General features: G+C 30.9%; 4 protein-coding genes and 1 long non-coding RNA gene across 5 annotated transcripts; 3 read left to right on the top strand and 2 right to left on the bottom strand.

The window, feature by feature from the left end:
- Positions 1-866: 866 nt before the first annotated feature.
- On the bottom strand, positions 867-2,378 carry LOC137832693 (uncharacterized). Its single transcript, XR_011084602.1, has 3 exons — positions 2,241-2,378; positions 1,708-1,821; positions 867-1,278 (listed from the first exon to the last, which is right to left on the bottom strand). It is a non-coding gene; the product is annotated as an uncharacterized lncRNA (long non-coding RNA).
- LOC137832692 (neryl diphosphate diphosphatase, chloroplastic-like) lies at positions 999-4,346 on the top strand. Its single transcript, XM_068640998.1, has 7 exons — positions 999-1,049; positions 1,123-1,399; positions 1,658-2,036; positions 2,174-2,392; positions 3,363-3,501; positions 3,640-3,888; positions 3,967-4,346. Exons 1-7 carry the CDS (start codon positions 1,038-1,040, stop codon positions 4,261-4,263), a joined length of 1,572 nt encoding a protein of 523 aa, XP_068497099.1. The 5' UTR covers positions 999-1,037; the 3' UTR covers positions 4,264-4,346.
- Positions 4,347-6,317: 1,971 nt separating this feature from the next.
- LOC137832691 (transcription factor DYT1-like) lies at positions 6,318-7,586 on the top strand. Its single transcript, XM_068640997.1, has 4 exons — positions 6,318-6,673; positions 6,790-6,963; positions 7,046-7,222; positions 7,425-7,586. The coding sequence occupies exons 1-4, from the start codon at positions 6,401-6,403 to the stop codon at positions 7,494-7,496; spliced, it is 696 nt and encodes a 231-aa protein (XP_068497098.1). The 5' UTR covers positions 6,318-6,400; the 3' UTR covers positions 7,497-7,586.
- A 1,063-nt stretch (positions 7,587-8,649) lies between these two features.
- Positions 8,650-9,976, top strand: LOC137832677 (transcription factor DYT1-like). Its single transcript, XM_068640977.1, has 4 exons — positions 8,650-8,979; positions 9,099-9,272; positions 9,349-9,525; positions 9,705-9,976. The coding sequence occupies exons 1-4, from the start codon at positions 8,779-8,781 to the stop codon at positions 9,774-9,776; spliced, it is 624 nt and encodes a 207-aa protein (XP_068497078.1). The 5' UTR covers positions 8,650-8,778; the 3' UTR covers positions 9,777-9,976.
- Positions 9,977-10,323: 347 nt separating this feature from the next.
- LOC137832678 (uncharacterized) lies at positions 10,324-11,859 on the bottom strand. Its single transcript, XM_068640978.1, has 2 exons — positions 10,924-11,859; positions 10,324-10,667 (listed from the first exon to the last, which is right to left on the bottom strand). Exons 1-2 carry the CDS (start codon positions 11,465-11,467, stop codon positions 10,612-10,614), a joined length of 600 nt encoding a protein of 199 aa, XP_068497079.1. The 5' UTR covers positions 11,468-11,859; the 3' UTR covers positions 10,324-10,611.
- Positions 11,860-12,839: the final 980 nt, after the last annotated feature.

Below are 12,839 nucleotides of genomic sequence, written 5' to 3'. Positions count from 1 at the left end.
ATTTTTTCTTTACATTTTGTGGTAAATTTTGTAAAAACTTGTCAAAATGAACATATATAATTTTAAATTGCTAGGTAATCATGCTTTAAAATACAACCTCGTACCAGATTTTCATAACACTATAAACCAACAAAAAGAGGGTTGTTGGTTATTTAAATTTTCAACATTAAAAAAAATCACAAAATGGGAGCTTATGAGATCATTTGTCACCAACCTCATTTTTTATGTGACGTATATTATTTGAGAACTAATATTGTTTATGTAACGTAAACGGAGATATTTATAATAGTGCTTTTTTCAATGCATTCTAATTTAATTTATTTAGAATAATTATAGATGATTGGAAAAAAAATAATTTATTTTTCTTAATAACTTTGAGAAATAATAATTTTGTTTCATATTGAAAACATAAAATAGTAAAATAAGTATTTAATAAGATGAAGAACAAAATAAAGAAAAGGTAAAAAATAGTAATTTAACTAAATTATAAGATCGATTTGGATTTAGTGTTCGGATAAGTGGTCCACACGACTCGATTGTGGAATCTCTACTTTATTTACTTGTTTTTCACTCCTTAACCTTTGTAAATTTGTAAAAGACGGTAACAAAAATAGTTAAAAGGAGAAAAAAGTGTATTTAAAATTCTTTTACTCTAATTTTGAAGGGAGGTGAAACTTTTAAGGATATTAACACCATCAATACATACTCCTAACATATTAATCAATTAATATTTTAATTAATATTTTTTATTTTTAATTTAAAATATTATTATATTATTATAAGGAGTTGTAAAGTGTATACTTTGTGATATTTGTGGTATCAAGAAAAAGTTTTCCAACTTTTAAACATGTTATAGAACATAATAATGCAATGAAAAAATTGTGAATGTTATGAGTATAGTCCAGGCTGTGATAATTGACTGTGTAAGTACAAACCAAACCAAGATTCTCTTCTTTACACTATAAATACACTCGTCACTTAAGTTTATTCTTCACACTTACAAGACTCCAAGGCAAACACTACACCCATTTTTAAGAATGGATTTGTCTGTGCGTAAAACCAAAATTCTAATTCTTCCCCACCAAGTTTTTCTGATATTGACACTTTTCTTCACATTTTCAGGATGATATCTATCTCGAACAAGCTTTGGTATTGAAGGAAGTTAAGCAAGCATTCCAGAAACTTGTTAGCGAGGATTACATGGAGTGTTTCTATGTCATTGACATTATCCAAAGGCTTGGCATCGAACACCATTTTCAAGAGGAAATTGAAGCACTTCTTCAGAACCAATGTTCCATATTTATCAGTCATATCAGTGATTTTGCCAATCACCATAAACTTTATGAACTGGCACTTTTATTCCGTTTACTTAGACAAAGAGGATATCATGTTCCCGCAGGTTCAAATTATCTTCACTCTCTTCTTATAAACTGTTCACCAAACATAATATATATTTGCAGTCTTCAATAGCACATGCATAATCACAGACAGAATTCACATTTTGGAGATGTTGGAGATACTACATTGATTAGATATTAAAGAATTTCATAGGTTTTATGAAGTTGATAAAGTTCAGATATTTTAGCAGAGCTATGTTTTTGTTGAAGGAATTTTTTACTAAATGCTAACTAAAGGTACCAACTATAATGGTGTGCAGATGTATTTGAGGGCTTGAAGAGTAATAAAAGAGAGTTCAGAGCTAAACACGGTGAAGACGTGAAGAGTCTGATTGCCCTGCATGAGGCAGCCCAGCTAAGTATTGAAGGAGAAGATAGTCTTGATGATGCAGGTTTCCTCTGCTGCCAACTTCTTCATTCATGGCTGAAAAGACATAGAGAACATCATGAAGCTATATATGTTGCTAACACTCTTCAGAATCCACTTCATTATGGCTTATCAAGATTCAGGGACACAACAAGTTTAGCTCTAAGTGATTACAAGACCAAGAAAGAATGGACATGCATAGAGAAACTTGCTGAAATAAATTCCTGCATAGTTAGGATGATGAACCAGAATGAAATCATTCAAGTTTACAGGTAAGTTTCATTACAAGTAAGTTTCATTATTTTTTTTTATCAGAAACACTTAAGTAAGTTTCATTACATAATCCCACTTGGAATGTTGATTTTAGCAAAAGTAATAACCCTTTATACATTAACATTAACATTAACAGATGGTGGAAAGATGTTGGAATGGTGAGGGAGGAGAAGTTCTGTATGTATGAACCTCTGAAATGGTACCTTTGGCCCATGGCATGCTTCACAGATCCAAGATTTTCAGACCAAAGGATTGAACTCACCAAATCCATCTCTCTAATCTACATTATTGATGACATCTTCGACGTTTATGGGACGTTAGACCAACTTACATTATTTAGAGATGCTGTCTATAGGTAAACCTCCTTCACAAAAATCAGAAAAATCAGCTTCTTTAAATTACTTTTCTTTTTCTTGGATTTCTAACAAACAATATTTTTTTTTTGCAATAATTTCTACGCTCACAAGAAAATAAAATGTGAAGTTTGTGCAAAATGCAATAATCTCTACGCTCACAAGAAAATAAAACGTGAAGTTCGTTCAAAATAAGATGAGAAATTCATCATCGAAGAGAGAGAAGGAACGTATTTTAAGAAAAGATTTCTTTGGCACAATTCACACCACATTTTAATAATATTATAATATTTAAAATACTATTTTATTAATTTGTGAAGGATATTTTTTTTTATTGATGTTAACATATCATCATTCATACTTTTATAATTTTATGCTATAAATGACTAGAATAGTTGACAAAAAAATACACAATACTTTGATGTTGAGATTTACACCCATCTTTCAAGAGAATAAAATTTTTGATTGAGACTCTAATGTCTCATTCACATTTTAACAGGAAAAAAATAATCATTCTATATTTTTAGAAATACATATTATATTATATTATAATAAAATAATAATTTTTTAGCATTAAGTGGATGGAATTAGTGTGAAACTAGCATTCCCGTTTTAATAAAATATTTTTTAGAAGTATATTTCACACACTATTTACATAACTAATGTATTTGTTTTTACTGAATCGTCTTATTTTTCTTTTGTCGTTATTTTTACATATTGTTTTCTTAATCTATTAATTTTCCCTTTTTCTTCTTTTAATTTGAATTTTGTTCTCATTCAATGATACGACTTAGCTGTACACAGTATTAGTCAAAGATAATTATTTTTTTTAATAATTCAAATTCAATTTATGAACCTAGTTTATTTTAACTTATAAGAAAAAATAATTTATTTGATCTCTTTATTTTATTCTATTGAGAAATTCGTCCAAAAAGAGATATAACAGCAAATAATTGATTTCTGTCATTTCAGATGGGAATTGGGTGGTGCAGAGCAGCTTCCAGACTTCATGAAAATGTGTCTTAGTGTTCTTTACGATATTACCAATGATTTCGCCGAAAAGGTCTACAAAAGACATGGATTAAACCCGATAGACACCCTAAAAAGATCGGTAAAAGACAATTTATTTTATGTTAATTTGGGGGTTTTCATCATATGCGTGTCACATCAATTATTTTGCTTGAATAAGTAGCAGAAATTTTTGGAAAGTAGCAGTAAATGGAAAAAAGCATTTGTATATATGAAACAGTGGGTGCGATTGTTGAATGCTTTCATGGAAGAGGCACATTGGTTGAAGGGTGGTGATTTGCCGAGATCAGAGGAGTACTTGAACAATGGAATTGTGAGCTCAGGAGTGCATGTGGTGCTTCTCCATGCTTTCTTCCTCTTTGATCACTCTATAAATATGGAGAGTGTTGCTGTCATGGATAACTTTCCACAAATTATTTATTCAGTGGCAAAAATTCTTCGTCTATCTGATGATCTTGAAGGAGCCAAGGTAGGGATGCAAACAAGTGTTTGTATTATTATACTGTAAACACGTGATGTAGTAACTAAATATTTGAAAAAAATGCAGAAGAAAGATGAAAAGGGAGTTGATGGATCATACCTTGACTGCTACATGAATGAGCACCAGCACGTTTCAGCTGAAGACGCACAGAACCATGTTTCCCACTTGATTCAATCTGAATGGAAACGTCTGAATGAACAGATTCTGACCCAAAATGAGTTGCCATCATCATTTACGAATTTCTGCCTGAATGCTGCAAGAATGGTACCTTTGATGTATGATTACACCACCAATAATCCATGCCTCTCTATAATGAGGGAAGAACTAAAAATGGTGCTTAATGTGGACTCTGGCCATATGTAGTTTCTATGCTCATACCAATAATTAGAGATGCCATATATATGTGTTTGAGGATCGTTTGAAAGGGAAGTAGACGAGTTTGTTAAGTGTACTGTTGTTAGATTACGTTTCTACTTTCGTTTTTCCCTATAGTAATTAAAGTAATTGATGTGAAATGTGTTTTTTTAACATAGATTCTGTATTTCGTATTACATAATCTAAAAAAATATCTAAAAGTGCAATTTTTTTAGTAAAGGACAAAAATGTAATTTTGCATAAAATATGGACCAAGTCAATGAGAGTGTTCTTCCATTGTTCCCTCCTCAACTGTAGCAACTGAACAGAGTCCAACATGTTGGGGTTGTGCCTTCTAACTCAGACCATTAACTGCTTGTTGCTTGGATATCATGCATAGATTTATAATACTAAAAGCTAAATAAAAGTATTCTTATATTTCATTATTGACATTTGAAATAAATATAAATATCTGAATTAAATATATCATAATACTTATATATAAGTTTTAATAAAATAAAAAGTATCTGTTAATATAATATAAAAAAATTAAGATATAAGAATATAGATGATTAAACTATATGTTTTATAAAAGAAAATAATAAAAATAATTGATAAAATTACTCTTACCAATTTGTAAATCTTTATGAAATATGTGTTTTTTTATATTTTTAAAAAAAATTAGATTAAATTTAAAAAATAAAACATTCAGGGCTAGAAAATAATCCAATAGAATTCTAAACACTAAAAATAATTAGTTGTTATATTGACTAAATTAGATACTATTTTAGATATTAAAAAAATTATTAATTTAAAAATTAGTTTCTATTATTAATAAATAGTTCATACATTAATATCTAATTAACAACCAAGTTAACTATCAATTATTTAAATTTTAAATTTGGTAACCAAAACTTTGGTAACTAATTAGATATAATTTAAAAACTATTTATCAATAATAAAAATTAATTTAAAAATTAATAATATTTTTAGTATTTAAAATAATATCTAATTTATTTAATATTGTAACTAATTATTTTTTATTCTAAAATATTTTTATTTAATAATTTTTTTTAGTGATTTTTTTGTAAGGGTTTATTATTTTCAAAGGTAAGAGATGCAGCCCAATACCATCAATGTCTATGGAATAATAAATACAAAAGTTAGAGTCAATAAATTACTAATCATCAAAGGCAATTGCTTCCTGCACCATATCACTGCACCCAATCACAGGAGAAAAACCGAAAATACCCTTAAAAAAAATGGGGTGCATATAAAATTACATTCTGGACCTTCTTTTCCGGAACACAATAATCTCTTCCGGATAAATTTTTCCAAAATGTATTATTTTCAGTTTCGAATTTTTTTTATCCGGAATGGGATTTTAATTTTTTTTTCCGGATTTTTATATCCGAAACACAAAATTTTTTTTCAGATTTATTTTTCCGAAATGCATTATTTTTAATTCCAGATTTTTATTTCCGAAATAAAGGGTAGTTTTGGAATTTTTGAAATTATGTTGGGTGCAAGTTGAAAAGTGTTGGATGCAGGGAGCATTTGCCATCATCAAATTGTATATTGCTTTGGTTTTCAAAAGTATCATTTTGAAAAACTGAATATAGGCTTAGCCATAAATAATTAAGCATGTCTTTGCTCTAACAAGGACACTGAATTGTGTTATTCCAGTTTCAGTCAGCAAGTCCAACACCGAGTTTATATGGACTTTACCAAAACATACGTTAAATGTTTTTTTTTTTTACCCAATTGCAGCATTTTGAATTCCATCAGAGTTTAAATAAGTAGTGAAATGTCTCTTCGAGGGTAAATTTATCAATCTCATTAGTAGATAATGATGATATGTTCTTCTTTTAAGGCCTTTATGAGACTATAATCAATGAAAAAGATGAGGAACACCTTCAATGTGATTTCTAATGGCATTTTCACATTCTGTTAGGAAGATTGGAGCAAAAAAAAAAAAAAAACAGTTACGAAGATTCTAACAAGCAGAAGACACATTTAAACAGCCTAACACAAATGTGTCATAAGAAACATACCTGAACTAACTTGGGACCACACCCAAATAAGACCCTCAAAACATGCATCAATGTACTTTCTATCTCTTCTGTTTCTCTGACATGATGCCTCTATGAGAACCACTTACATAGCCTTCAAACACACCCCTTTCCCCAACACCCCACAAATGGAGTATGAAGATGAGGACTGGTTATGTGTTACTATGGAAGAGTTTTCTCTTGCTACTGAAAATGGTTGTACCAAGCAAGGGATAGGTAGGAAGAGGAACTATGATGATGACACAAGAGAGTTCAAATCAAAGAACCTTGAGACTGAAAGGAGGAGGAGGGAGAAGCTCAGTAGCAGGCTCTTGATGCTGCGTGCTATAGTGCCTATCATCACAAATGCAACTACCTAAACTCTCACTTTATCTCTTTCTTCATTCAATTTTAATTTACAAATTGTTACATTAATTTTCCGGATTCAATGTAAACTGATTCTAAACTCTAATTTTGGTTTTAGATGAACAAAGCCACAATCATTGAAGATGCTATCACGTACATTGAGAAGCTTCAAGACAAAGTCCAGAGTCTCAGCCAAGAGCTTCACCAGATGGAAGCAACTTCAGAGGAAACAGCAGAGGCAAAAATAGATGAAATTGATGCTGCACAAGATATGAAGAATTTGGGGATACAGGTCTTATATGAGATCCTCTATTTGATTGGGGGGAAAATGAATAATCTCTGCACCTATTAATTACTAATGTTGGTTTGTGCAGGAAGAGGTTAGAGTGGCACAAATAGATGGGAATAAACTCTGGGTTAAGATCATCATTGAGAAGAAGAGAGGAAGATTCAGAAAATTGATGGAAGCTCTCAATAATTTCAGCATTGAACTCATAGACACCAATCTCACAACCACAAAAGGAGCATTTCTTATTACAAGCTGTATACAGGTGATTCTGATTCTAACAGATAATACTTAAACTTGTTTATTTTTGTTGTCAATGATTATGATTTCATCATAGGTCCAATAAGAGACTTAAAATGAACTTTGGTTCATCTGTAAATATTCTGCATTAAAAACTTAACAATGATATAATATTCACTTCAATTATTTAACTGTGATTTCTATATTGTGATTTCTATATTGTTCAGGACAGAGATGGTGAAAAACTTGAAATTCAGCAAACCAAGGATTTGTTGCAGGATATTATCAATGGCATGTAGGGATAGTTTAATTTGTTGGTGAGAACTGTTTTGAATGGACATACCTGTATTCATTCAGTAATATCAAACTACTTATAAAATTACTTATTGAATCTGAATTGTTTGGAAAAAAATATTATTTTAAACCATTAAAAAATATATAAAACTAAATAAATAAATGAATAATATTTTTACAGCAGAAAATAAAAAAGTGGTCACATTTTGTTTTAAGTATATAATAACAGTTCAGTTTTTTTTTTAATTTATTATTGGTATCTCTCCAGCCACTTTCATTATTAACTAAAATTCATTTTATCCTTGATTTTTCGTTATTAGTAAGAATGCATCTTTATCAAGTACATTTATACATACAATCATATTTTCTGTCAAAACAAAATGATAGTAAACAACAGCGCATTAATTACAGTGTTAAATATATTGTTACTAGAAGACACTGCTGTTAAAAGTTACTGAAGAACATAAATCTTATATCTATTTCTCATCCTTGAAAAATATTTTATTATATTTTTTCTCTTACAAAATATGGAATTTTTTAAATTTATTTATTTAGTAATAAATAAAAACTAATATAAAATATCATTATATTTTGAGAGACTAAATATATTTAAATCCAAACAAAAGTTTACAATTTGAGATCTTAACATGATTTTGCTAACAAACCAGCAGACTCAACTGTTCTGTGGCACTTTCAGTCAAACAACAAGGTCACCTACCAAAGGCCTTCATAATCACACTAAAACATGGAAGTTTATTTGCATCTTGCAAAAGTATCATTTACAATGTTCTGTCTCTACCAAGCTTACAAAAGAGAAAAATAATTAAGATAAGATATTTAAAGTTTTATTTCAGTAAAAATACCTAAATGAATCCCTATTTAAAATTAAAGAAATGTAAAGTTGTGTAAGAAAAGATTAAAAAAATAGTGTAAAATTCTTTTTTCAAAGCCTTTTATCATATTATAAATCAAAGAAAGAAGTTAGGTAGAAGTTGAATGTGATTTCTAACTGCGTATATTGTAATAAAATATCCAGAATTCATAGTCACATTCTGTTAAAAAGATTCCAACAAGCAGAAGACACGTTTAAGCGACCAAACAGAAATATATTTCTCTCTTGTCATAAGAAACATACATGAATTAACTAGGGACCACAAAAAGGCCCTCAAAACAAGCATTAATGTACTTTCTCTATCTGACATGATCCCTCTGTGAGAAGCACTTATATAGCCACAAGCCAATTCTTACCTGTTTCTGCTCCATTACCAAGACCTATTTTTCCAACAAATGGAGCATGAAGATGAAGACTGGTTGTGTGTTACTATAGAAGAAAATGATTGTAGCACACAAAGGATGAGTAGGAAGAGGAACTATGATGATAACACAAGAGAGTTCAAATCAAAAAACCTTGAGGTTGAAAGGAGGAGGAGGGAGAAGCTCAGTAGGAGGCTTTTGATGCTGCGGTCTATAAACCCTTTCATCACAAATGCAACTACCTAACACTCATCTTCTTACTTCTTAATCTAACAGTTCATTCAATGCTCAATTTCATTGTTTAATTTACAAATTGCTGGAATGTAAACTCAGGCTCTAAATTGTTTTTTCAGATGAATAGAGGAACAATTATTGTAGATGCTATCACCTACATAGAGAAGCTGCAAGACGAAGTCCAGAGTCTCAGCCAACAACTTCACCAAATGGAAGCAACTTCAGAGGAAACAGCTGAGACAAAAATAGATGAAATTGAAGCTGTGGAAGATATGAAGAATTGGGGGATACAGGTCAGCCATAACTAAGATTGTTCCTTGAAAGAATTAATAGCTTAATTACCAATGTTAGCACTCTTACTTTCTGCAGGCAGAGGTCATTGTGGCACAAATAGATGAGAATAAGCTCTGGGTCAAGATCATAATTGAAAAAAAGAGGGGAAGTTTCAGCAAATTGATGGAGACACTCAATTACTTCGGCATTGAGCTCATAGACACTAATCTCACAACCACAAAAGGAGCATTTCTGATTACAAGCTGCATTCAGGTGATTTTGAGAATGATAATAATCAAAACTTGTTTTTTACTACAGTAATTTCTCATTCATAAGAGACTTGAAGATGAAATTTTATTCATCTTTGCACTACTGTGAATATGTAGGTGTTCATGCTTACTTGATAAACTTAACAATGTTATAATATAATATTCATTTTGATCATTCTTCAGGTCAAAGATGGAGAAAGACTTCAAATTAATCAAATCAAGAATTTGTTGCAAGATATTATCAATGACATGTAAAGAAGTTGCAACTTTTATTAATTACACATGGAGAAGTTGAAGAGGACTTCTTCTATTTATTGTAGATAATGATTATGGTATTATTGGCATAACAGAGTATTAGTTCGTGTCAATTAAGATATTTTCTTTTGTTGTAAGTGTGAATGAATAATGCACATCCATTCCACCTAGTCAATTATGTGAAGTCTTTTTTTATTTACTAAAAACAGGTTCTTATTCTTTCTCAGACTTTATAACACAATTAAAAAGCTATACTAAAGAAATTCACTGTTGACCAGCATTATTGATCATATTGTGAAATAAATTAAGCAAATTAAAACCTCAGTTTTATTCCTTTCCTGTCTCAGTTTGATTTATGATCTTTATGGAATGGTCATGTGAACTATGGTGGATTTTTTTTATTCAAAATTTGATATACAAATTTGGTAAACAACAGTCAATATTAGCAGATTCTCTGAATATCTTCAACATAGGATCAGAAAGTCTTTTTCTTTGTAAGAATAACATCCCTTTTAGCAAAGTAAAAGGTAAAAGGAAAAGAAACGAATAAATGAAATGATTGGTATGACAATATCAAATAACTTTTCTTGAACATTATAAGAAGAAAAAAAATGCGGCAAACAAAATTGCATAAAGATTTTTTACAATAAACACCGCCTATGAGTTTCTCTTTTTTCCCTTGACTGATATCTAATTTAATAATCACAACTCTCATTGGATCTATGCACATTGCACCATATATTTATTTGTAAAGGAAAAAGAAGAAGGGAAAAACAAAACAAAATTGTAAAGAGGAAAGAAGAAACCATCTTTTTTCACATAAACAAGCAATCCTTCATCTCTGATCTTGAAATCCAATGCTCTTCCTTCCACCAATACTTAGTGAAAGACCTGCACCCCACACATTCAATTTTTGAAATCAAAATGGAATGAAATCTAGAAGAATAAATTAATGAGAATTGAAATGCACCCCAATCATGATTTGACAGCCTGGAAAGTAATAATGACTGAGAAGAAAATGGCATGCATGTGCTTTTCCACTATGATTCCTATTCAAACCCCATAATTGAAAGGTTCAGAATTGAAAGGAATTGAGGACATGTCATGATTGCTAAGTAACAGCTATACAGAGTGAGAGAAACAGTACCTTGGGATCTACAAACTGGGGGATCTTCAAAGAGAGAAAGAGAGAGCTGTTTATGTGCAAGACCAATATCAATGAGAATGAGACCAGAAGACGGATCATTGACAATGATATCCTTCACAGGTAACCACAGGAAAAGCTCTTCCTGAGAAAGACCCTCCAAGCCCTTGAGCTGACCAAAGCTAAGGTTAGCTCGAACCACCGTTTCAAACAGCACTCTTGTTTCATACTTGGCCAGGCAAGGACCATCCAAGTTCACCTCCAAACGACCCCTTTGGTCCAAATTGTATGACTTTACACTCTCTGGGAACAGCCCTGCTGGTAGGCCATGGCTTCGGAGAAGCTCATGAATAGAAGAATATGCAGCAGCCACTGAGAAAGAAAGAAGAAGAAAAGCAAGAAAGATGGGCTCTAAAGATCTGTGTGGCACAGACATGTTGAGGAGAATGAGTGGGGAAGGAGGAAGGCAATGAAGTAGCTTTTTTTGAGTGAGAAGTTTGGTGTTTGAGGTTTTAACAGGGTTTTTAAGACAGCACAACACAAACATAGTGTCTGAACACTATGATTGGAAGTGGGAGCCAGAGAGGACAGTCGATAGAATTTCTATGTTCTTGGTTGGCATTACATGGATTCTACCCTTGCGTTACAATCTATGACCCACCAAATGTCACCATTTTAATCGATTATTTTAATGGAAATAATTACTAGCTGCTGAGGTGATATAGTAATAATAATAATACAAAATACATTTTATTATTTGAATATGATATGTGATTAGTACTAGCTAGTGTATAATAAAGAAAAAAGAATGATTGTGTCGTGGTTGAAAACAACTTTGGCTTTACGATTTGTGATGCTTTATTTGGGTAATGACATGTTTGTGCGTAAGTGGTAAACATAAGATGGGATTTGAATGTAGTGTTTGGCGCTTTGGCCTTAATCTGCGGTTGCAAGGGGCCATCAATGCCTTTTTTTCCACTCTTTTACTCATTTCTCTTCTGTTTTCTTCTTCCTCTTTTTACTATAAACCCATGCCATGTCCAATCTTCTAGACAACAATTATTTTCATCCTTCTGTTATGTTAGTTTGGGTGAGAATACTTTAAGCAAAGAATACATGAGGATGAGGATTCATTATACACACATAAATCATACATAAACACATGCGTGCGGGAACACGCATTTATTAAAACCATTTTACCACCAAAATTTTAGCTTCTTTGCTGGTTTACTTAGTTCATTTACACTTTATAACATTGCTTATACTCTCTCCATTTTCCAAACTTGCTCACTATTATTGTTCCCGTATTTCAATTTTTCTAATCTTAACCTGTCAAATTCTGAATGGAGAAACTTCAGCTGCTGATTTTTTTGTTTAGATAATGAATTCTAGAAAAAATAGTTTTCAAACAAATATTGTTTGAGAACTTACTCTCATAATTGACTTTGGGTATATGATTAACCCACAAGGAAGTATGCTTTGAAATTCTACTTATCCCCACCAATTTAGCTTTATGACCCCACCAACATTCAATTTGCTTAAAAAAGCTTTCCAAAACTATAGTTTTAGCTTAAAAGCAGCTTAAGGGTCTTGTGAAATTCAAGTTGCTATAGCTCCGTACATCAGAATAGTTGGGTCTGAGACTTTGAAAAAGGAGTAAAGTTGGAAACCAGAAAAATCCACACAAAATCAATATTTGTAGAGCCATAATCTATTATTTTTCTTAATATATATGGATAAAATGAAATGGAAGAAATATAGGTTTGGAGGGAAGTACCTTTCTTCCTTTATGATATTCCTTCAGGATTTTTTCATCAGAACCATAAATTATTGGATTTTTCTATTTTTAGTGTAATATTAAGTGAATTACTTATTTTACTCTTATTAATTTTTTATTTAAAATTAGATTTATGTGTTAA

Source organism: Phaseolus vulgaris, chromosome 6 (assembly GCF_000499845.2).
Source record: "Phaseolus vulgaris cultivar G19833 chromosome 6, P. vulgaris v2.0, whole genome shotgun sequence".
Taxonomy (NCBI): Eukaryota; Viridiplantae; Streptophyta; class Magnoliopsida; order Fabales; family Fabaceae; genus Phaseolus; species Phaseolus vulgaris.
This window is presented reverse-complemented; position numbering and strand designations above follow the sequence as displayed.